This window comes from Terrapene carolina, unplaced genomic scaffold, assembly GCF_002925995.2.
Source record: "Terrapene carolina triunguis isolate 2854851 unplaced genomic scaffold, T_m_triunguis-2.0 Scaffold211, whole genome shotgun sequence".
Classification (NCBI taxonomy): Eukaryota; Metazoa; Chordata; order Testudines; family Emydidae; genus Terrapene; species Terrapene triunguis.
In genome coordinates this window covers 10,913,172-10,939,390 of record NW_020664562.1, presented here as the reverse complement: position 1 = coordinate 10,939,390, position 26,219 = coordinate 10,913,172, and the positions used below count along the sequence as shown (strand labels likewise).

The 26,219-nt window shown below is 41.3% G+C and overlaps 1 protein-coding gene across 1 annotated transcript in view; it reads left to right on the top strand.

Annotated features, from left to right (window-relative positions):
* The first annotated feature begins 338 nt into the window (after positions 1-338).
* LOC112117767 (potassium channel subfamily T member 2) overlaps positions 339-26,219 on the top strand; it is a 287,927-nt gene continuing 262,046 nt past the window's right edge. Inside the window, exon 1 of the mRNA XM_026655747.2 lies at positions 339-648. Coding sequence (XP_026511532.1) covers positions 554-648 — 95 coding nt within the window. The 5' untranslated portion in view covers positions 339-553. The remainder of the gene's footprint in view (positions 649-26,219) is intronic.

The following is a 26,219-nucleotide window of genomic DNA, read 5'->3' as shown; positions in this document are numbered from 1 at the left end:
ATCCACAGGGCTCTGCTGCTGCTCCAGCCCTGTGTCTGGGATTGAGAAAATCCCACAGCCACATTATGCTAATATATTTAATCCCATTGGTTGGCGATGATAGATTCCCCTCACCTTCTCTGGGCTATGCTAATGAGAGTTAATCGCATTGGTTGGCCCGCCAGCGGCAGCTCCAAATATCATTTGCATGGCTGCGTATGGCAGGCATCTCTTTGTTGTCAACCCAGAGCCTGCGAGCTGTGTGTGTATCTAACGCAGCCCTGGTCCCTGCCTGTCCGCCGCACCTGCTTCCTAGAGAAAGGCTGCGAACAGCGGCGGCTGCAAGAAAATAACTTTCGACCCCGGTTCTCCTCGTTCTCCGTTCTGCAAGAGAGGCTGGGACTGGTTCAGATGCTGTGGAGCGTCCCCTTCCCAGCACAGGACTCGAGGCTGCTCTCTGCCTTTGTGTGTTTAACGCCGGCACTGGCTTGGGGCAACCCGTTCGGTTTCCTGCTTCCTTGTCGGATTGTTGCTATCTGAGCCGCGGGGGAGAGGCTTTGGCTGCCAGGGTAGGATGGTGGATCTGGAGAGTGAGGTGCCTCCTCTTCCTCCCAGGTACAGGTTTCGGGATTTGCTGCTGGGAGACCAAGGATGGCAGAACGACGACAGGTGAGTCTGGGGTTCAGCTCTGCTCTGCGAACACGGCAGAGGGAGACAAAAGAGGGGTGGGGGTGGGAAGCAGGGATATGCTAACGACCATCCCTCTTCTTCCATTTTCTACAGGGAAATTCCTAGAAACGTCGGACCTGTTACTATTTACCGAGTTATGTAAATAGCAAATAGCACAGAGAGTCTTAGCCCATGTATAACAAGAAAACATTCACACACACACAGAACCAATGTCTGAGTGCCTGTGTATATATAGAGAGACAGACACTCATCCAAAAAGGAGAGAAACTATCTTGATTCCTTCAGGGGACAGTCAAGCTGCTTTGTATCTTCCAAACAGTGAAGGAGGCTGACTTGACCGATTGAAGTGCTCACCCTTAGACCAGGAAAATTGGCAATGGGGTCGGTCTCCCGTTTTGCTTCTCTAGCAGTCAGAGCTGCACTGATTTATGAATGCCCAGCGCCCCTGCTAGTAGACACTGATGCTGCTATATTGCAGCTCTCCACTGAAGATGAAAACACAAGTTGCAGAGTAGTAACTTTTAGTGGCCTAAAGAAAGAAACAGCACTGACATTTATTGTGCACTGCAATTGTATTGTGCTTCTGGATTCCTCCTGGTGTACAACAGATAAGAATTATTGCACACTGTGCTGAGTGAGAGAGGCAATTAAACATTGCTGTATATTGGTACACTATGTATTTGACTTCTCTAAGTGTATGAGAGTTACAAGACTAAACTCAATGTGACTATCAAATTTTTCCATAAGGTATTTAAATTTAAAAAAAAAAATCTCGTCTAAGTCACAGAAACAGTCACATTCTGCATTTGAAACGTCAGACATTAAAACTTTCCCTGTGAGAGGCTATACTGATCATATACATTCATTACAGAGCTACATGGGGCTCAGGCACCCGCAGTGAGATCTTCAGTCTAGCACTGACATATGGTAACTTAGGGCAGTGGTTCTCAACCGGGGTCCGGGGTCCCCTGGGGGACCACGAGCAGGTTTCAGGGGGTTTGCCAAGGTTTCTGCCCTGGGCCCGAGGGCCAGCATTAGATTTGCTTGGGCCCAGGGCAGAAAGCTGAAGCCCCACGGCAAGGGACTGAAGCCCAGAACCCTGAGCCCCGCCACTCAGGGCTGAAAGTGAAGCCTGAGCAACTTAGATCTGCGGGGCCCCATGTGGCAGGGGGCCCGGGCCGTTGCCCTGCTTGCTACCCCCTAACAATGCAGAAAAACAGTTGTTGTGGCAGAAGTGAGCTGTGGAGTTTTTATAGTATGTGGGGGGTGGGGACCCTCCAGGAGAAAAAAATTGAGAACCTCTGACTTAGGGCATATCTACATTGTGACAGGCCAGTCGTTGTTTGGTTTATACATGCAACTATGGTAACACAACAGACCATTCCTCTATGTTAATACATGGATATCATGTAGTCCATGGATTCTCAAACTGAGGGTCAGGACTTGTAGGAAAGTTGTAATCATCTCCCCCACACCACCTTTATTTTTTGCTAGATAAGAAGGTCTCAAACTATTTTTCCTCTGTGGGAACATGGTGTCATATTATGGAAATAGTTGAGAATCATTAAGGTAGCAACAGTGTTTGCTGGTGATAATTCTACATATTTTGCCATCCAACTTACATGGTTTTGTAGGTGCACTTTTTTTCTTCAATCAGGATGGTAGACATAGATCTGAGGACCAATACAGTACTCTCATTTGTATTGTTTCAAGGACAACATGCAGGTTTAATTCTAAATCATGAAAAAGTTTTGTGTGTGTGTCAAGTAAATCAAATACTGGAAAGTGCTCCCCCCCAAATTAAAGTAATAAAACATTTTCTTTTTTAAAAAATGCTATTTTTATTATTTAAACTACTGTGTATCATCATCAGCAAGCTCTTCATTATAACATGCTAAATTAATACCTTCAGAGGACATCTATCTATGGGCAAGTCATTTTTCATTGGACAACATCTTTACTGCAGTAGTAAATCATAGCTGCTAATATACCTGTACATGATCCTATCATGCAGGAACTTGTAGTAGCAATGTCAATTTAAAAAAAAAATCACATGAAAACACTGAAATATTCTTTTTCTATTCTAATACAAAGTATTGATAATCAAGTGTCCAGTCTTGCTTGCATGTTAGTCAATGGTGAATCCAAATTGACTTTTAGGTAATGGGATCTGGCCCCTCAAAAGATGTAGTGCATGAGACCTTCATTGGCAACTGAACAAACTGCAAGCGTCTGTTGAGCTGTAGAATTTCCTGTTTGAAGTATGAATAATAAAAAGAGAACAATGTAAATATTGCTACTTTGTATCACTCTAGAATTGCTGTTTATATTTTCTATGATTATTGGTTATTTTTAAACAGACAGCACTTTTACTGTAAACTCATACCCAGGGATTAGTGCAAAGCAAATTGTTACTTTAAATTATTTATCAGTATTGGGTACTAAATTAAAACATGAAAGTGTTAAGATAAAGAATCTTGTTTACTACATTATTAAATCTGACAAAATGTGGATCACACTTCTTTTGCAAAAGTCTAAACCAATTCTGTACAGTTATTACTATGACATTATCACTTATATGAATGATTGATATATGGTTTTGCATAGAGACTCTCATTCTGGGGATATTTTGGGAATATTACAAATACTTTCAGCACTTAATTTCTGGAAATATTTAATGAAGGGAGATTACATAATGTGGTCTCTAGGAATGCTGGTTACTGGTTAGCTGTTATTAGCTATTATTGAGTAGTCACAAAACTGATGCTACACTAATATTGCATACTTATTTCTGAATGTCATCTGTTTTATTAGTGTGCTACATAAACATGAATTTGTTTTTGACAGACCATAGTTCTATTCTTCTTTTGGGTACAATATTCATTTTTGCTTAAATCCCTCTTTCCTGACATTCTTGTGCACCCGGTTCACCTAAATTCAGAAAGCAGGAGTTAATGTAAAGACCTTTAATATTTATATCTGTAAGTCACCAGGCCTAAAATGTAACTTTATGTGTGAGTGTCAATCATGATGTATTAATTAGGTTAGTGGTTCTCAAACTATTTACCATTCACACCACCGTCTTTTCAAAGGACATGAGTTCAAGTCCCATCTTATATTCTAAAGTCAATATTCATGTATATCAACTATTAATGGAATACCTGAATTCTAAAATACTTGTCTTGTGTCTGGAAAAAACACATACACCATGAAAATACTTTATATGCCATTCCTTTTCATAAAGAAGCCAAAAATCTAGGGAATTGCAACTTAAGTTCTTCCTTTTGGAGAGCTCCGAATGTGATTTGTTGGCACTGGAAAGTGAGAAGACTGTTCATCAGACCAGACCACCTCCCACAGTACCCCAGTAACATGCCAGTCCTCTCCAGGCTCCAGAGCCCATTCAGCATTAAGGAAATACCATTCCTCTGCCACAGAGTCATCCAGCACATCCTTCACTTCCCTATCAGATGCCTTTCTGATCCCAGGCTCAATAGGGCTCATGTATGCCCACCCTCCAAATTCCCCTGAAGGTCAAGCCAGACACAGCTCTAATGAAAATGATAGCCCAGCATGGCCCTGACATTTTTGCTACACTGACCTCATGAATCTGAGAACAAAACCTCAGCCAGTAGTATGGGAGAAATTGAGGCCTTCATGGCAGGACCACCTTCTACAGTATTCCAAAATGGCACAGTGACTAAGACCTTACTCAAGGTTTTTACCTAAAATGGTGTCTGACTTTTATCTTAACTAGATGATAACATACCTGTCTTCTTCCCCAAGTTTCATGCCAAATGGAGAGAGGCTAAACTCTACCCGTTGGATGTTGTCAGGTCTGTTTCTTACTATATACACAGAACAAAGCCATTTAAGAACTCTCCTAGATTGTTCCTTACATTTGCTGACATAAAGAAAGATCAACCTATGTTCACCCAAAGGATGTCAAAATGGATCTCAAACTGTGTTAAAATATGCTTCATGATGGGCCACTTAGACAGACACACATGAACAGATTAAGACCCATTCCACCAGAGCTCAGGCAGTCTCTGCTGATTCCCTGTGGGGTGTCCCAATCTCATTGATTTGTAGAGCAACTACCTGAAGTTCAGTTGACAGCTTCTCCCAGCACTACTGCTTGCTTGAGGGCTCTAAATCCCATGCCCACTTTGGCAGATCTGTCCGGCAGTCATCATTGCAGTAGACTGAGCATCTACCTCCTTGCTGGAGGTCTCCAGATCCAAAAACCAGTTTGGCAGAGCTGTCCTGCAGTCATAATCCCAATAGACTCTGAGCACCACCTCCAGAATACAAATCTGCTTGTGAGTGAGTCACCAGAAGCGGAATACATGTGGACAATCACTCAAAGAACAGCAGTTTTCCTACAGTAACTGTGGTTCTTTCAGATGTGCGTGAACATGTATTCCACAACCTGCCCTCCTTCCCTACGACTGCCAAGTCCTTAGCAATAGACATTCTGTCTTAGCAAAAGAACTAGAGTGAAGGAACTGGAGACTGCCCCCCTTTTATGCCCTTCTCTCTGGGATGCTGGAGGGCATGTTGAGCACTGGTATGAACCCAACAGACTGCTATTTCTGGAATTTCTTTGGGGATATTTATTTTTGTTGTCTAGTGTTCTCTAGTTTTCTATATTTTAATAGGTATTATTAAATCATAGATATTTGCTTACTTAAAATCCATAAATTCCTACAAGCCACTCAGTTTCTTGCTTTGCAACTAAAGACAGTGTAAACACCACTGTTCTTTGGTTAGTCAGAAGCTCGGTCAGTCTTGCAACTGATAGAAAAAGTATTCAACATATGGTTCAGCTATTTTCATATTTAAAACTTGTTATTTTCCTTTAGTAATGCTGGCACAGGTTACCAGAAATAGGCTTCAAAATTAAATTGAGATAAATGGGGTTCTTCTTAGAAACATATTCCATCTTTATTCTGTGCATGGAACTACTGTTCCATTTATAAAAATTTTCAGAGTGGTAGCCGTGTTAGTCTGTATCAGCAAAAAGAACGAGGAGTACTTGTGGCACTTTAGAGACTAACAAATGTATTTGGGCATAAGCTTTCGTGGGCTTAAACCCACTTCATAGGATCCATGCAGTGGAAAATACAGTAGGAAGATATATATACACAGAGAACATGAAAAAAATGGGTATTGCCATACCAACTATAACGAGACCAATTAAGGTGTGCTATTATCCGCAGGAGAAAAAAAACTTTTGTAGTGCTAATCAGGATGGCCCATTTCACAGGGTAAAATATGACCATGTATCACTGTTTTATTCTGTCCATCAGCAGACTGAAAAAGACAATAATGAATTGGTTTACAGTGACATGCTCCATACTCACATCTGTGCCTAAATGGCACAGTTTAGCCCAAAAGTCTTAGGTAAATGTAAAATAATAAATCTCAATGTGATTAAATAGACATCTCAGTCTTATCCTCCTTTCTGCCTAACATACTGTTATCCCTTTTGACCTGAACGGATAGCCAATATTCAGAACCTTGTAGATTGTTTCCATTAGTAGAGAGAAACTGATGGGACTTCCTACAGCTTTCTGTCCACTTCCATGGAGTTTCTGCTGCTTCTGTCTCTCTCACACACAGCTCCATCAAACAGTACCCAGCTCCTTTGTTTGCATTCAGCCCCAGTGAAACCCTTCTGCTTAGATAGCTCAGATTCCTGAGTGGACTTGCACATGACCTGCCTTTTGGGTAGTGACTCCAATTGTTTCAGCTATCTTATTCCATAAAGTAGCTTAATTGCTTTTTACATTTATCCTACATGAAGTGTAGTTATCTCACCCACTAGCTTCAAAGTTTCACTGAATGTACCAGTACATTATCCAATAAAATGTTCCTGCTCTCATAAAGTCTGGTAAACATCAGTTCTTAGTACCTTTAATTAGGTTGAAAAACAACATGCTTAAGAACTGAAAACATCCAATTTATTGAAGACATAAAGATGCTTAACAACCTGGAGAGATCATTTAACTTGAGTAAAAAAAAGTGTTTATTTTTGCTGCCCTTGTTAGCTCATGGATACAGTGATGAGTCTATTAATGAGAAATGTGTATCTGGAGTCTATATACAGGTCAAAGAATGATCAGAGCAGATAATACTAGAATTTCAAAGAAAGGAATTTTATTACCGGTATTTTAAAAAACAAAAACAAAAAAACCCACACATTATATAGCAATGGATTCCACTGAATTTCCAGTAAAGTCAAAAGGTAAAAATTCAGTTCCATGAGTGCAATATATGGTAGAATTTGGCTCTAATTCAGCAAAGCACTTACGCATCTGCTTAACTTTAAGCACTTGCTTAAATATGTTTAATTTAAGCATATACTTTAAAAGGTAAGAATTTATTTCAGTGCTTTGTTGAATAGAAGCCTTAATGCAATGTGCACAGGAATCTGTGAAGAGACATACTGGGCCAAAATGTGTTGTACTATGGAAAGAACCTCCAAACTAGTGCACATTAGCATTACAAAAACTCAGCAAATTTCTCCTGCTCATTCTTGCCAGCAATCCCATATCCCCTGCCTCTCCCCCAAAATCCCGCCACAGTCAAACATGCAGATTATTCCTATATACTGCTCTGAGTTAAATGAAGATCCAGCCCAGGATCAAGAGAACAAATACAAGCCTGGAATTTCCTTCCTGAGCTGTTCTATGAAGTATTCATCAATGATGGCTAATGATACAGGCCAAATTTAATATCCAAGGTCCTAATTACTTTACAAAGAAGATGCCGCTAATTGAAGAAAAATGAGTAGTTCAGTGGAACAACTTTTTCTTAGTTTTTTTAAGAGCAAAATATATAGATGATTTTTAAACTGTGCATCTTTTACTAGCAGGGTGAAATTTATCCCAGGGCAGGGGGCTCATAAAAGACTATGCATCCCCTTAATCACTTTAGATTTAAGAAATATTTAAAAAATGCATAGGGCCTTTAGTAGGCCTCCATACTGGGATGACTTTCTCCTGCAGTGAACATTTCTGATACTACTGATTAAGACTACAAAGTACACATTATTATGCAAAATTGCTAACCTAGTACACTGTCTGATGTTTGAGCAAGTCACCATACTGTGTAGCAGTCATTTCAGTTTGCACTGACATTTTACCCTATTGACTCGCCAGATTTAATGTCGGACAATATACAAAGCTGATATGATTTTAGAAGCTCTCAAGATTAGTGTGTTATTTCTATAATGCAGACTAAAAGTTATTGACTCCAAACAGATTTGAAATACTATTAATAAACACAACATTTTGGAATTCTTCCATTTGTTATTCAAGTAACAAATATTTTGTATTTTCTGTAACACTAGAACAGAAACTGGTATTTCCCAATACCATTTTTCCTCTCTTTTTTGTAAAAACACATTTAACAACAAGTGTAGGTAGATACCATTAGTGCATTTCACATACTGTTTCTATGTCAGGAAACAGAAGTACTTGTGGCACCTTAGAGACTAACAAATTTATTAGAGCATAAGCTTTCGTGGGCTACAACCCACTTCTTCGGATGCATATTGAGTGAAACATATCGAGGAGATATATATACACACATACAGAGAGCATGAACAGGTGGGAGTTGTCTTACCAACTCTGAGAGGCCAATTAAGTAAGAGAAAAAAAACTTTTGAAGTGATAATCAAGGTAGCCAAGTACAGACACTTTGATAAGAAGCAAGTGTGAGAATACTTACAAGGGGAGATAGATTCAATGTTTGTAATGGCTCAGCCATTCCCAATCCCTGTTTAGCCCTGAAGTCTCTAAGGTGCCACAAGTACTCCTGTTCTTTATGTCAGGAAAAACAGTCTGGGTCATTTTTATACAGTGCATATTTTCAGGCCAGAATTGCAGTGCTAAATATCAGCAAATGTAAGTACTGGTCTTAGAAAAAGACATTTAAGGGATTAAAGAAAAATCAGGTTTCCCTTCTGATGTGCTTACTACTCAAATAAAAGAAAGAGTTACCACCTATCTGCAAATGAAAGGGATTCTGATCATTTACAACACCTCCGCACATTAGCTGGACAATTGCACTGCTGGCTGTCATAGTGATTGATGGCTTTTGCTGAGCAATTCTCTTATGTAAATCTCAGAACTCAGATTTCAGAGTGGTAGCTGTGTTAGTCTGTATCACTAAAAAGAAGGAGGAGTACTTGTGGCACCTTAGAGACTAACAAATTTATTTGGGCATAAGCTTTCGTGGGCTAAAACCCACTTCATCGGATGCATGCAGTGGAAAATACAGTAGGAATATATATATACACAGAGAACATGAAAAAATGGGTGTTGCCAAACCGGACAGTCTCTATGCAAAAGAATAAATGGACACAAATCAGACGTCAAGAATTATAACATTCAAAAACCAGTCGGAGAACACTTCAACCTCCTCCTCAGTTACAGACCTAAAAGTCGCAATTCTCCAACAAAAAAACTTCAGAAACAGACTCCAGTGAGAAACTGCAGAACTGGAATTAATTTGCAAACTGGACACCATTAAATTAGGCTTGAATAAAGACTGGGAGTGGATGGGTCATTACACAAAGTAAAAACTATTTCCCCATGCTAATTTTTCCCCTACTGTTACTCACACCTTCTTGTCAACTGTTTGAAATGGGCCATTCTGATTATCACTACAAAAGTTTTTTTTTCTCCTGCTGATAATAGCCTACCTTAATTCATTAGTCTCGTTATAGTTGGTATGGCAACACCCATTTTTGCATGTTCTATGTGTATATATATCTTCCTACTGTATTTTCCACTGCATGCATCCGATGAAGTGGGTTTTAGCCCATGAAAGCTTATGCCCAAATAAATTTGTTCGTCTCTAAGGTGCCACAAGTACTCCTCATTCTTTTTTCTCAGAACTCACTTTCACAGTCATTTGATTTGCCATAGTGTGAATTATTGAGTGAAGCTCTGTTTTGCCATGCACCTTGTGATTGTTACACCACCAGGGGGAGGAGGGGAAACCCAGATGTTTCTGAATCAAGTGATCTAAAATACCTGAATTTAGATTCAACTTCATGAAAATTTATGGTTTCCTCAAAAGAAAAGGCATATTAAAGAAACACGTAAGTCAATTTGTCCTCCTAATTTCAGAAAACAATATATTCACTTCTATCCATTCTATGCTAAAGTATTTAAGGACTTTAAGCAAATACTAGATAGCTTTTGATTTGTCACTGCAGGTACAATTTTCAAAAGCAATTAAGTAACCTAGGACCCTAAATTTCATTTTCAAAATTGACTTTCAATAAGACTTTGGCTCCTAAATTTGTAAATCATTGTTGAAAGTGGGACTACAGTGTTGTTGAAAGTATTACTCTACATCTGTACTTAGGCAGAATTTCCCCTTTGCCATACGGTTACTGTTTTGCAGTGTCCATCCTTGTGCAGCCCTGAAACCTGAGGTATTTGCATTACAGCGTACTATCTCTCTCTCTCATATCTCACTCATTATCATCACTCCTGCCTGGGTGGGGGAGGAAGGAGTCCTTGGGCTTTGAGAAAGAGTAATACTTAGGGGGCTTGGCCATCTGGGCCAATTAATGTCCAAAGATTTCCAGGGAAATCCTCATGCCTGAGTTCCCCCTGGAATTCCATTACTATTGGTTGTTTATTGTAAATTAATAGAAGTTGGCGCTGAATTTATTTACCCCTATTGATTGCTGGGGACTGATACCATAGAGTCCAGACAACATAGCATTCATGTATTTTGCTTGCTAAACCAGTATAGGCTATACTGGCAAGAACACTTTTTTTTTTTTTTTTTTGCTGGTATAACTGCAGCTACACTTGGAGGGTTTTGCCAGTATAGCTATACCAGCAAAACTTTTCTAGTGTGGACTAGGCCTCAGTGGCGCTGGTCTAGATTTGTGAATTTTGGGGTATCTCCATTCAGCGATGAGGATGACTTAGCCCATTATATATGAAAGGGTTTGTTGTCTTTCAGAGTGAAAAGATGCCATATAAAACATTTTATATATAAAAATGTACAAAATATGTTTATAAATTTTTATGCATATTACATGAAATTTGGAATGCGGAATGCACTATGCTGGTATATGGGGGAATTGTAATTCCCTCTCAAACAGTTTCTCAGATGGCTTCTCTTTCTTCCAATGATTATTAATTTATATCAGTGAACTTTGTTTCTGTAATGCAGGGAACCTCTCTCTATCCATACTTTTGGGATGACTCTTTTGGGCTATTCCACAGTCGTGGAACAACTGATAGTATTTAATCAATGTGTGATATCCTTGCCCCCTTAAACTCTGTAACAAAGGAGGTCAACAACATCCCTTGGGTATCAGAAGTTACTACATCAGAAGCATCAAAATAAGACTATTATGAGACAGTCCTACCAACCACTTGTCAGACATACATCCAGTTTCTATGTATTGTCCATTAGTAAAGGCTACCTTTTTGTGGATGAATTCTGTGGTATGTAGACTGAATATAAAAGCTTGTGTTGATCCATTAAATGGTTAAAAAGTGATTCCCTAACCCTATATACAAACACATGAACAAGTAAAGTCCTACCCAGAGGCCTAAACACCATGGTCTGATAGCTTGAATATTCTTTAAGAAGAGCACAACCTAGGTAACACAAATTCTGTTATACAGAAGCTTCAATACAGAATGCTTTAAAACAGCTGATAAAGACTTCAGCCTCCCTCATGCAATCATCCACTGATTATGTTTAGCGCATAACTCCTTGGTGGGAAGTTGCAGTAAAATGGAAACAGTCATTAAGAGACAAAAGTACCATTTATATTTATGGAGATACAAAAACAGCGATTTTGTATTATTATTATTTTCCAGTAAATGTTTCCTGAGGGACAAATCCTGCTTTCTCCTCTGGGGATATTTTAAGGGAACTGCTACAGTTTCACAGTGGAGATGGGGGCAGGTGGTAAGGAGTTCATGCATGAGAGCTTGTACCCCATAACCCCTGTACCATGACTCTTTTTGCACCAGTATAGAGAGGCAGTTTAATACATGGCATGGTGGTAGATCAATAATATTGTGAGCAGGGTGAAACGTTGTTGCGGGTTGAGTTAAAACCTCAGTAAAACTGATATGTGAATGCACCCTTCACTTAAGATAGTTGTAAGAAACACTTAAGGTGAGTATTTGCTTCCCAGCCTGGGTAGACAGACACATGATAGTTCTGCTTGAGCTAACATGCTAAAAATAGCAGTGTAGACAATGCAGCATGGATGGCAGCACAGGCCAGCCACTCAATGGCTCTTAGAAGTTGGGCGGCATGTACTTAGAGTGGCAAGGTGTCTGGTTTTCGACCGGAAAATCCAGTTGAAAAGGGGGGGGGGGGCTGAGTGTTCGGTCAGATCTGACTGGATACCCGAAGTCCAGTTACTGCAGGTGAGGGAGGCGGGGAGGTGCCGGTCATCACCCACACCAGCCCCTACTCAGCCAGGGCTGCCTCCTACCTGTGTCGGGCAATTACAGCTTCCAGTACTGGCTCTGCAGGAGAGTCCCTCCCAACCCAGGTAGAGGGGAATGGAGAAGAGGACAAAGCAGCAAGCAATGGGGGGACAGGGGGAGAGGCGGGGCGTGCGAGGGGCAAGGGAGGTTCTGGCACTCCTGCTGGAGTGCCCGGTTTTTAAATATTACAAAGTTGGCAACCCTACAATATACTCTGGCAGTTAGCCCATGCTGCTGCCCATGCCACCACATTCACACTGCTACTTTTAGCACATTAGCTCAAACAGAGTTAGTGTGTGCCTGTCTACCTGAGCTGGGAGGCATGCTCCCACACACCCATATCGTCTACCCAGAAATTAGCACCATGTGCAGAAGGTGTTCCACTGGGTATTGTGACCAAGGGTGCGTCGGTGTGTGAGAGAGACAGAAAGAAGACAAGCTGGGTGCAGAGAATAGCAGAGAGACAGAGGCAAAAAGCAAGAAAGCCAAGCAGCAGCGTATAAGCCCAGTGTATGACCCTAGTGAGTTTTTGCGTCTGGTGTTGTATAAAGAGGCTTGAGGCTATTTTCAAAGAAATTATCCTTTTGTTTTGGTTCCTCCTGCAGTTGGAGAAGCAGGAGTTTGTATATTCCTTGTAATCAAACAAGATTGCATCAAATGAAAATTCCAGACTCCATAGTCAATTTCTACCCCCAGCTGGAACATCCTCAGGGCCCTAAACTCTGATAAGACACTCGGGTCAAAAAGAGGCAACAATAATAATGCAGATCTACTGGCCAACTCCATAGCATAAGGGAATGGTGCAGCTGACAATAAAGGCAACATCAGTTTTAGGGCAGCATTAGTGAGCTTGGAGCAGCTGTGCTAGGTGCTCTCTAGGAGGATTCTCCACCCTGTGCCAAACCTGTTTGTTTGCTCTCTGTGCAGGGGAGAGAATTTGGTCCTTTGCTATTTAGGTTATAAAACAGGTGATTACATTTCTATTTTCTTTCAAGTAACTCTGACATTAGAAACACTGAAGTTCCTTCTAAAATACAGTGCAGAGACGCTGTCTTTCTGAGTTGCTGGGGGGTGCTCGACCCCTGTTCTGCCCCAGACCCCTCCTCCATTCCACCCCCACCCGCCCCGCCTCTTCCTGCTCCCGCTCTGCCCCTGCTCCACCTCTTCCTACCCCATTCCTACCCCTTTGCTGCTTGCTGCTGAACAGCTGATCACTGGCAGGAGGGAGGCACTGGGGGGAGGGGGAGGAGCTGATTGGGGAGGCTGCCAGTGGATGCTGAGCATCCACTTTTTTTTTTCCCTGTGGGTGCTCCAGCCCCAGAGTCAGCACCTATGGTACAGTGTCGGTTTAAATATTTACCGTGTAAACACCTTTTAAAAATTATGTCACTCTCATGCTCCAGTCAACAATCTAAAATGTTATGTGGTTCCCTCCCCATTTATCCCAGCTATCCTCTGCGATTAGAGTGAAATTGCAGAAAGAACACATATACAACCTCACCAAACCAAGTCTTATGGAAATACAAATGGGAAAAAGCATCAAGCTGAGTTGCAAATGGAAAAAAAAACCAATTTTTTTAACTCTGTCCATATTGTTTTTTTATTCTCCGTTCCCTGGTAACATACATCACACTGCCTGATCCTGCAAGGTGCTCAGCACCTTAACTCCCACTGAATTCAACAGGAGCTCATGAAGTTCAGTGACTCCCAGAAGTGTTCAGCAACTTGCACTATCAAGCTCATATATACCTATAGCAGAGACCTAGAATACGACCTTCTAGAAGCTATTGTATATATCTGCTGTATAACTCTTAAGGGAAAAACACACAAACCATCAAAAGACACATTTTTCAAATTGGAAATACAAAGTTTAAATATAGGCATCCTTTTTGCAGATGTTTTCCAGATTTGTATTGCTATTTTGTGCTCTTTGTAGTCAGTTGACCAAGACAATTGAAAATAGAACAAAATATTCCATGCTGTGCAGAAATGCAGAAATTGATAAATCAGCAAGTTTTTACATAAAGAACAGCAAGAGCTTTATATAGATATTCCAGCCTTACAAGGTCTTGAGTCTGAAGCTAATCACTCAAGGTTAGTTCATTGGTAAGATCTCTGATTTACACTGAAGAATTTACAAAATGTAATTAAAACATTGATCCTAAAATCCATTTTGAACATGACAATTATTTGTTTTGTGTGACGGTTACTGAAACTGACAAAAGTTTGCAGGTAAAAGTTATGAAATAATTAGCAAAAAGCCATCTGAAATGATCCAAACCTCAATCAAAAAGTGTTAAATTCATTTCAAAGGGTAAATTAGTTTCAGTAAATTATTTATGGAACGCTTTGTATTAGAGTGTGGCAGTTCATTGCTCGAAGTGCAGAGAGCAGACAGAGTAATCTGAATCTGTGTTGGATTTATAATTACATTTGAATCAGTGAATTGTGTCAGTTACTGGTTACTAGAAATCAGGTGATTTGTTCATCTTCCTAACCAACACAATTGGTTCTTAAGCCCTCTTAAGAATAGGGTCTTCATTGTCGCTAGAGCAGGGTATTTATCTTGTTGGAGGAGGAGCAAGGAAGAGGTGGCAGAAGTGCACTGTGGGGCAGGGGGGATGCTGCCAGGGGCTTGATACCTCATAGACCTTGGACCAGGGTGAAATGAGGGTCAGAGGTTCTTAAGACCTCAGGTTCCCCCAAAAAGGCAGTGCCACTCTGCAGCAGCAGGGGAGAGAGAGACAAAGCTGGGGCCAGAGGTGAACAGTATGCTCCTTTGCATCCCCAGACACCTGAGGTACTAGACCTAGTAGATTCCTCCCCCACCCACCCACCCAGCCACATGAGCTGAAATCTGAATTCAGACTTCCTCCCCATCATGGAAACCATGTACCACTAAACAGGGTGGGCAGCAATTAGGTCGATCCTCTTCTGTAAGTGACAGAAAGGAATCTGTTCTGCTGATCCTCCTCCCCTCCAGCAAAAAAAAAAAAAAAAAAAAGTGCAGTGTTCAGTTACTTTGTGTAGAGATAAATATCTCTAAGGGTATGTCTAGACTGCCAGGAGAGACCTGTGGCACGGTAGCGGCTGGCCTGGGTTAGCTGACTGTGGCTTGCGATGCGCAGACTGTGGGGCTAAAAATAGCAGTGTAGACATTCTGAGACCATGCGAGGGAGAAGGGTCTTAGAGCCAGGGCTCCAGCCTGAGCTCAAATGTCTACATGGCTATTTTTAGCTCTGTAGCCTCAGCCCCACAAGCGGCAGTCAGCTAACCCAGGCCAGCCTCTACCATGCCGCGGGTCTGAGACTTGGTGCCTTAAGTTTTTTTTATTGCAGTATAGACATAACCTAAGGGTCTGATTTGGTACTAAAGACATGACTAGGCTGACTCAAATAGAAGCAAGAACAGGCCTTGAGTGAGACTAATAAGCATTAGTAACATTCAGTATCTAATGTTAGGTATTAATATTAAAAGTCTGGAAGTGCTAACAGCATCTGCCATCTAGCACTATGTTTTCTACTAGCACATATAGGAGAGAGGAGGAAAGACTGGCAAAGGGATTGGTATGTGAGAAGAGCATCTCTTGACTGTCGCATACAAGTAAGAATGTCACTGGAAAATATTGATTCAGATGACCAGAAAATGGCAGGAGTTATAAGGGAAGCTGAGTCACCTAAACTAAGGGAAGGAAAGAAAATAGGAGTAACATGACCATTTCTTTAAAAAAATGTAACACCTACTTTTCCACCACCAGTGGTGAACATTGTCCCACTTCAACAAATACAGTTTCCATCATAGCTGCAGCTAAAGCTACCACAGTCACTGGTGTTTTTAATTGCATCAGGAACTTAAAAAACAAAACAAAACAAAAAACCTTACAGAGGAGGAAGACATTATTAAAAGAAACCTCAAATCAAATGTGCACTTTATCTATGCAGATATGGTTTGAATAGCTCAGTAAACTGCCTGTGGGGACATTCAGCTAAAATCAAAAAACTAAACAGACTTTTAAAAAAAAGTAATTTCTTGATGACTCCTCAGAGTTTGCAGGCCACTTCCAAGTTTGCTGTGAATGCCTCAGAATGCATTCTTTTGGGAGCCCCAGATAGTGGGAAAATTCAGTGGGTACACTGAGCAAGCCCCCAGGGCACGTGGTAAGTAATTGTTCAAAGACATGGCACAATTTTCAGAGTTTCTTTTTAGTATTTTAAACTAATAAAATTTACTTTGAAAACTAAGATGTTGGGGACCTGATTCTATTCCCCTTACTCATGCTGAGCAGTATTTTGTTCCCTAAGTAATCAAAGGGGATACACACAGTAAAATGCTACTCACAGACTAAGAGTGGGCCAAATCTGTCTCTTAATATTTTATTTTAAAAAGGTATATACTTTAGACTTTCTTAAAATAATACAGGAAACTTTTAAAACTATGCCTTAGGAGGCTTAGGTGAAAAGGAATGGCTTAACCTCAGGCTCTAAGAGCTAGCTCAGTACAATACCATACAGAATCCCATTTTCTCTGGTACTGACAGAAAATTCAACCACCAGATGAAGTCCTGGGAGAGCAAAAAAACAATGGTTTCCTTATTTTGAGTTCAGTACTCCCCACAGGCTCACTAATGGGGCATTTTTAAAATTTTATTGAAAAATAATGTAAAATAACAGCCATACATAACATGCATAACAAGCTGCGTTTGATGGGAAGAAAGTAATTCCACTCCACAGCCAGATATAATATAGTAATTGCCTATTTTATGCAACCAGTCTTACCTTACAATTGCCATGCATTCTGTTCTCCATCAGCACTGTCATGCTGAGGAAAAGGATCCTACTCCATGTGATACCAGAGAAACAAGACTAAGCCCTGGTCTACACTACACAATTACTTCGGTATAATAATCCACACCCCCTGAGCAATGTAGTTTTAACGATCTATGTGCTGGTGTAGACAGCGTTATGTTAGCTGGAGAGCTCTCTTCTGTCGGCATAGAGCATCTTCATTAGAGCACTACAGCATTTTAAGTGTAGACTTGCCCAGACAGATACAAACTCATACATGCGAATTAGGGACTGATGCTGCTGTGCTGAGCATGTCCAGCTCCTGTTGACATTGAAGAGTGAATTAAGTCCTTGCACTCCCTTGTCACACTTCCTTATGTTGAAGCTTCAGGCATGACAAATGTATTTGTTGTTGGACTTTTGTTTTTATGCAGTGTTCTATTAAGCTTACTTTCTCTTATCTCTGTTGCCTTATTTGTATCTGTCTATTTGGTAAATAATTGTCTGTGTCACTTGTATGACTCTTGAAACAGCAGAAGCTAATTCTGCAAGGTGCTGAGCTCCCACAGCAGCCACTAACTTCAGGGGGAAAACGGTGGTATCTCATATGCTGTTCCTCTGTCATGACTGCTTGACATTGCTGACATTTAAATGGCAACTTCAGCATGTTATATGATTCAAGATGGCAAGTCCAGAGTCCTTGAGTATGTAACAAAAAATGATGATCCATAATGGCTAATGTAAGCCAAAAAACATAGTAGGAAAATGGAGTGTAAAACACTTGTGCAAATGTAGCTGATGGAAAGGTCTTTAATGTGAATTAGGAAAAGGTCAAAGTTACTGTAAGCTCAAGACAAACCTGTTGCATTTGAAATGTAAAGTATTAAGAATTAAATTATATTCATCTATGGTTCTATAGCATAATGCAATTAAGACCGTTCATAGGATCTTAACTTCTCTGGAGGCATAGGTGCTGGAACTAGGGGTCCTGGGGGTGCTACCGCACCCCCTGGCTTGAAGTGGTTTCCATCATATACAGGGTTTAGAGTTTGGTTCAATGGCTCTCAGCACCCCCATTATAAAAATTGTTCCAGCACCTCTGTCTGGAGGAATCAGTTTTGGGGAAAGCTAAATGAGGATTCAGAGTTTATTCTGAAGTACGACATAGGTGTGCAGTTTCAGACTATCTGCACCTGTAATTTCCCCTCCTCCCCAATATCCACTCTAGGAGTGCCCAATCAAAACTCCAGTCTCTAGCCATCACCCATCTCTGGGCAGGGACCCTTGTCCTATTTCCTCTGGACCAGGGAGTCTTAAGGCTGTACAGCTCTCTGCCTTACACTGCAATATCCTCAGCAAGCCCATCTGCCTGAAGGCCAGGGTCTGTGCTTTGCATTCTCTCCGAGGGCTATAAATGGTATATTGCCAGCATTTACAAGTTACCACACAACTCTTTCTAAGCAGACACATTTATTTTTAAGGTAAAAGTATTACAGAGAAAACATAATAAAAACAACAAACAGATACAAACACCACACCAAACACACCAGGAGTCACTCATCAATCTTATGGGGCCCTAGAAGACCAAAGTCTTTCCAACCCTTCTGCAAGGGTTGGGGCCTTCTCTTGGACAGAAGGTCCAGTCCATTTGCTGGATCAGAAAGAAGGCCCCGAGTCAGTTTAAATGCAGCCTTTTTATGACAAAACCCCTTTCTGTGTCTGTTGGTCTCTGGAAAAAACAATTTATCAAATATATGCAAGCCGCCCCGAGGGTAGGGTGACCAGGTGTCCAGGTGTCCAGTTTTTGACCAGAACACCTGGTCGAAAAGGGACCCTAGCGGCTCCGGTCAGCACCACCGACTGGGCTTTTAACGGCCCAGTCGGCGGTGCTGCGGAGCTAAGGTAGGCTAGTCCCTACCTGTCCTGGGGCACTGCGCTGAGCCCCAGAAGTGGCCATCAGGTCCGGCTCCTAGCAGGGGGGCCACGGGGCTCCACGTGCTGCCTGAGCATTGGTTCCCAGCCAATGGAAGCGGGGGGTGGGGGTGGTGCCTGCAGGCAAGAGCAGTGCACGCCATGGAAGCTCCTGCCCCTCCCCCCCAACCTAGGAGCCAGAGCTGCTGGCCACTTCCGGGATGCAGCCTGGAGCCAGGACAGACAGGGAGTCTGCCTTAGCTCTGCTGTGCCGCTGACTGGGAGCCACCCAAAGTAAGCCCGTGCCCCAACCCCGAGCACCAACCCCCTGACCCAGCCCTCAGCCTCCCCAAACTTGGAGCCCCCTCCTGCACCCCAAACTCCTCATCTCCAGCCCCAGCCCAGAGCCCCCTCCCATACCCTGAACCCCTCATCCCTGGCCCACCCCCTCCTGCACCACAATCCCCTGCCCCCTCCATCACTCCAAATACCTCGGCCCCAACCCTCAGCCTGCAGCCCCCTCTGCACCCCAAACACTTCATCCCTGGCACCACCCCAGAGCCAGCACCCCTAGCCCAGAGCCCTCACCCCTCCCACACCCCAACCCCATGCCTCAACCACAGCCCCCTCCCACATTTCAAATCCCTCAGCCCCCAGCCTGAAGCTCCCTCCACCCCTTTGGTCCTTGTCTCCATTGGGATTTTACAGCAAGACAGCTAACCCATGTAAATAATCTTGGAAAAACACATTCTTTTGGCAGTGAAGACAGCTTTGGATCTTGTGTTGTTATCATTTCCAGTGTTGGTGATTACTTTTTAAAGCCCTGGATGAAATTAGTTCCAGTTACAGGATGAGACTGCCTGTCATCCTATACCCAGTCACAGTGGTTAAATGGAGCAGGAAGCTTTAGCTGTCCTAGGGCTGAGCTTTCCAAGATAAGAAGAAAGATTATTTTGTAAAGGGTTCCAACTTTCACACTGTCTCCTTAACAACAGATTTCAGTGACCTTCACCGTCGATTCTCTTTGGGGTTTAGTTCATATTTCTGACATAAGAACCAAGAACATTTTACATTAAAAAACGTTTAAAAGGGCTAGTTCAAAGATTATTCCTGTGCTTAGTATCTTAGTATGCCCAGCACATCAGAGCTGGAGAACTCTGCCTAGCAATACCTGTAGGGGCAGTGCTCACTTCTCATTACCTTAGCCCCTCCTCTGGCCATATAAGGGTGGTGCTGCCCTGTCTCCTGTCAGTTCCTTTGCACTGAATGTCAGAAGCAGAGACTCCAGTGTAGAGGGGATGGAGGGTGGGTTGTGGAACCTATGTCTGCATCACATCTTGAAGAACAACAGTTTCTGTAAGTAACCTTGTTTTCTTTAGGTAGATGCAACTGTGTAAGTGACTCACAAGCAGTGCCCATAGGAGGTGGGCTTGTAGTCTATTTAAACAAGGACTGCAGAGTTGCCTTCCCAAAGTTTGGATCTGAGTGGGATGCAGTAGTAACGGCATACTGGTTTGTAACCATGTGTACAGAGGACCTAGTGGCTGCGTTGCAAATGTTCAAAATGAGAACAACACTTTAAAATGCAACTGATGTTGCCTGGGCTCTTATAGAATGAGCTCACACCCTGTGGGGGGCATAGTCTGAGCTACTTCATATGCTGTCATGATGCAGGAAGTTATCTGCCTGGAGATCACCTGAGAAGAGACTGCTTCAGACTTCATTCAGACTGAATATGACAAACAGACGGAGTGAGGAACAAAAGGGTTTAGTCTTATCCACATAGAAAGCTAGACAATACCTGAAATTCAGCGTGTGAAAATGCTGCTCCTCTGGGGTTAAATGAAGCTTTGGCAAAACATGACTTGGTTCAAGTGAAATTGAGAAACCACTTTGGGCAGAAACGGGAACACTTTGTCTTTGGAAAATTGTGTAAGGAGGCTCTGCCATCCAGACCTGCAATTCACATACTATCTTTGCAGATGTTATTGTTACCAGGAAGTCAATTTTCTGACACAGAAGGAGAGAAAGTTGCCAGAGGCTCAAATGGAGGCCCCATAGGAGCTGCTAGGACAAGGTTAAGGTCCCACAGAGGAACTGGTTCGTTCACTGGCAGATAGAGACAAGTGACTTTTTTCAAGAATCTCACTAACATGGCAATCAAGAACACTGACTTCCCCAGTATTGGTGGTTGAAACACCAAAATTGCAGCCAGGTGCACTCTCAATGAACTTAGTGCAAGACGAGAAGACTGAAGGTGAAACAGGTACTCCAAGATGTCCTGGATACAAGCTAGGTTGAACTCTCTGGGCCAATAACTATATTGAGAACTGCTTCTACTTGTTTGAAAAGGCCACTCTGGTGTAGGTTTCCAACTATTGAGCAGGACTTGTTGGACTGCCTCCAAACATTGTTCCCCCTTCATCTAACCATGCAACATCCATGCTGTGAAATGCAGGGAGCTGAGTGCTGGATGCAAAACCTGACCATGCTGCTGGTTCAGGAGGTTGGGATGAAGAGGAAAGGATATGGGAGGTTAGAAAACCAATATCATCTCATGCATGCTGGGATAATGATAATGAGCTTGACATGGTCCAATATCAGTTTGAGAATGACTTGCAGGATGACAGGTATAGGATGTAAAACTTTAGAGCCTACAAGTCCACTCAATCCTACTTCAGCCAATTGCTCAGACAAACAAGTTTGGTTAAAATTTGCAGGAGATAATGCTGCCTGCTTCTTGTTTACATCGTCACCTGAAAGTGAGAACAGGCATTCGCATGGCACTTTTGTAGCCTGCATTGCAAGGTATTTATGTGTCAGATATGCTAAACATTCATATGCCTGCCCCTTCAGTGTTCGAACACCATTCCAGAGGGCATGCTTCAATGCTGATGATGCTTGTTAAAAAAATAATGCGTTAATTACATTTGTGACTGAACTCCTTGGGGGAGAATTGTATGTCTCCAGTACTGTTTTACCTGCATTCTGCCATATATTTCATGTCATGGCAGTCTCGGATGATGACCCAGCACATGTTTGTTTTAAGAACACTTTCACAGCAGATTTGACAAAATGCAAAGGTACCTATGTGAGATTTCTAAAAATAGCTACAGCACTTGACCCAAGGTTTAAGAATCTGAAGTGCCTTCCAAAATCTGAGAGGTATGAGGTATGGAGCATGCTTTCAGAAAACTTAAAAGAGCAACATTCAGATTCAGAAACTACAGAACCCGAACCACCAAAAAAGAAAATCAACCTTCTGCTGGTGGCATCTGACTCATGTGTCGGTCCGCTCTGCTTTGGATCATTATCGAGCAGAACCCGTCATCAGCATTTCCGCATGTCCTCTGGAATGGTGGTGGAAGCATGAAGGGACATATGAATCTTTAGCACATCTGGCATGGAAATATCTTGCAACTCCCGCTACAACAGTACAACAATAGTACTGAATTGAAAAATATTATTTCTTTTGTTTTTTACAAATATTTGTAATCAAAAATAAATATAAAGTGAGCAATGTACACTTTGTATTCTGTGTTGTAATTGAAATCAATATATATATGAATGTAGAAAACATCCAAAAATATTTAAATAAATGGTATTCTATTGTTTTTAACAGCGCGATTAATCATGATTAATTTTTTTAATCGCTTGACAGCCCTAATCAAAACTCTTCTGGCAACTAAATGAAATTTAAGGGGGGGGGGGAACACTGTCTCAATAACCTATGGCTTGATTCTGCTCTCCATAGGCTGAATAGAGCCTTCTGCCACTGTGACTTCAGTGAGACTAGCTGTGGAGTAAGATGCCACTTGATGTGAGGAGTGGGATCTGAATCTGCCCCCTACTGTCTTAAATACAATCCAAATTATTATCAATATCAAGCTTTACCAAAAACCTTGACCTAGATTTTGCTAAAACATCACAAATAATCCCACATGCCCACACATAAAGATCAGTCCTAACAAACAAATGGATAGTCACAATTCACTTCATTTCAATTGTCACTAGAATTAAAATAGGTAAACAGGAAAAAAAATGACATTAGTCCTGAGGAGTGTTCTGTGAATACAGATAGTGATTTTCTCATTGTTAAAAATGAAATACTAGAGGGCTCTGCTACTAGGCCTCAATTTGATAAATTAAAATGTTACCAAAAACGTTAGCCTGGATGTCTGTCATCAAAATTTCAGTAGAGACAAGGTGGTCTTTCATTGGACCAACTTCTGTTGGCAAGAGACACAAACTTTCAAGCCTGAAGGAGGGCTCTGTGTGTTTCTCTCACCAATTTTATTGGTCCAATAAAAGCTATTACCTCACCCACCTTGTCTTTGTAATATTCTGGGACCAATACATCTACAACTACACTTCATATCAAAATCTCAATTCAGTATTAGGGGCCAAATACTCTGCTGGTGTAAATTGATGTAAATGGAGCTATGCCAACTTACCCTAGCAGAGAATTTGGACCTTTTTTCCATTTCTAAAGTGTACCAAAATATGAATATATAACTTTTTCCATTTCAGCTGAGGTTTCAGTAGCCAATAGTTGTGAAAACTCCAATCAGCTTCATGATGTGTTTAAGCAATTTAAAAATGTTCTGGTTCAGCATAATGCTTCTGAAAGCTAAGGTGATCACTCACATGAAGAAAAATGATGCAACTTCAGCCAAATGCTGAATTAAATACATTCATTTAAATTTGCTATAATATTTTTTAAACGTACTATGGACAGATGGAGACATTTTGGACTCTCTTTAAATTTTTACACAATAATCCCATGGACTATACAACAGAAAGCAAATATAAAGATTGCAGCTGGACTCTGTAATAATGCCTGGGTCACAGTAATTAGAAATTAATTCAAAGGACCCAGCTTCCCCTCCAAACATTCTCTCTCCATCTCCATCTGGGCCTCTGTATTTTCTGGATGTACTGCATGCATCCGATGAAGTGGGCTGTAGCCCACGAAAGCTTATGCTCAAATAAATTTGTTAGTCTCTAAGGTGCCACAAGTACTCCTGTTCTCTCCATCTCGGGCATCAAGAGAATGTTTATCCTATCAGGAACCAGAGGCCCATAAAGGAGTCTATTGTATTCTTTCTGATATTTACAACCTTCTCCTTGGTTTAATCCTCACCTTTGTATTAGCAAACACCCCATATCTTGGCGATCATGATCCAATATAGAAGAGATCAAAAAGTTTTCTTAGATCTTTCAATCAGAATGCAACCTTCTGGGATCACAGATATGGAAGTATTAACATTTTAAAGTAGAATATTGTATGATGGTTGTTTGAAAGATTTGTTCTCCACCAGTGGTGCTTCAAAAATAGATTTTTTAAAACAGATTAGCACATATCTTGAAAACTGTGTCAAGAAGACAAATTCTTACACAAAGAAGTCTGATTCAGATCTGGGTTTTAAATTATTTTGGGAACAGATAATAGAAATTACTCTCTCAAGCTGGCAGGGACACCATTGTCAGCAATGTACAGAAATATTCTAGTGCTATATACTCTAGGGTTATTCAGTACAAACTAATTCACAGAGGAATTGACTTTCATAGGCATAAAGGGGAGATGGTCAGTGGAGATCAGATGCCTAATCCCCTTTGTGCCTTGGAAAGTCTCCTCCATAGTCTATGGAAGAGATTGCATAAGTATATAGGTGGGTAAATGCTGAAGGAGTGGCTTGGGCAAGTGCACACATGTGCTTCAGGAACACTATCAGTAGTTTGCATTTGGGATGCAGCTCTGAAAAGAATGGAGATATCTTTTGGTAGTGAGCTTAGTAAAGCTATTCTGCATCTTGATAGTATTAATCCTCTTTGCAACCTCGATGAATTACAGAAAAAGTGATTCTTAAAACACGCCTCCTCCCCCTTAATATCAGGTTTTCAGTATAAGACTCAAGCTGCAATTACCCTGGCTAATTTGCTATGGTTGTGGCTCCCCTGATGTAGCAACTGTCCAACCTGTAATGCATGGAGGGCACAGGTATTTTTTTTTTTTTAACCACCATATCTAAGTAATTTAAATGGCCTCCGTCACTATACCATCTGCGGCCTCACAATCTTCAATGTATTTATCATGACACCTCTGTGAGATAGCAAAACACTGTTAACCTCATTTTAGAGATGGGGAATGGAGGCACAGAGACTATGCAAGTTGCCTAAGGTCACACAGGAAGTCTGTGTTGGAGCAAAGGATGACGCAAAGCAGCTTCTCAGGCTAGGACCCTAAACACTATACCATCCTACCTACTTATCTAACTGTGTTACAGTACAGTTATAGTATGCAACTACAGCAAGTTGAGACAATGTGGTGGTAAAAACACCTCCCTCCACATCGTCACCATCATTACTGCATGAGTGATGAATTAGGAGTCCTTTTCCTAGTGTCATTTGGACAATTTCTCAGGCCCCCAGGCATGACACAACAGTCTGAGAACTTTCAGTGGCAACAGATGTAGATGCCATAACCCTGAAAGTGGCCATAAAAAAAGAAAATTGGCTTTGAGGCCCACCATTATATGAATTCATGTCAATTTGGGGATCTCCCCCCCCCATTAAAAAATAAAGTAAACAAAATTGATGTAACACTGATTTGTTCCAAACACAATAGAGAAATCTATAAATGGACTGGGGGTAGAAGAGAAGGTGTGGATGAGAAATCACCAAAGTGATATGTTCAGGCTAATTTATTTCTGTTAATTGGAAAAATAAGGTGAATCCAAACACATAAAATCACAATTATTGATATGTGGATCATTGCCTTATTACCTATTAGGGGTGAAATCCTGGCCTCTTTGAAGTCAACACCAAAACTCCCATTGACTTTAGTGAGGCCAAGATTTCATCCTAGATGTCAATATGTGAACACTTCTTGTACATGAAGTAGCAAGTTGAATATTTATACCTGCACACTTTAAGGGCTTAGCTTTATGCATAATAGCAGTGCCACTGAAGTTAGTGCAGTTGTTCAAATGCACAGTGTTAATCCAGTGAGTACATGTTTGTAGGGCTGGGGCCTTAAGACTTTCACTGGGATAAACTGAACATCTGTTTTTTTTCTCTGTTTAATTGTAGTGGGTGCTTATCTGGCCGTTTGCTTGCTCTCTTCCCTCCCCACCCCCTTCCTCTCTTGGGGTTTGTAAATTCAAAATGTGTTTAATACATCCATCCATGGGCATGCATAGTACTTTTCTTTTTTTTACCATGCACATTATAGCTATAGCTTAGTGTGGTTTATATTTATTTTATAGCAGTTTGTATATTATCTAAAGACAGTGCAATTAAAAACACTGTTAAGGGCTAATCATTAACAATTTTAATGAACAGGGCTAAATTTTCAGAATGG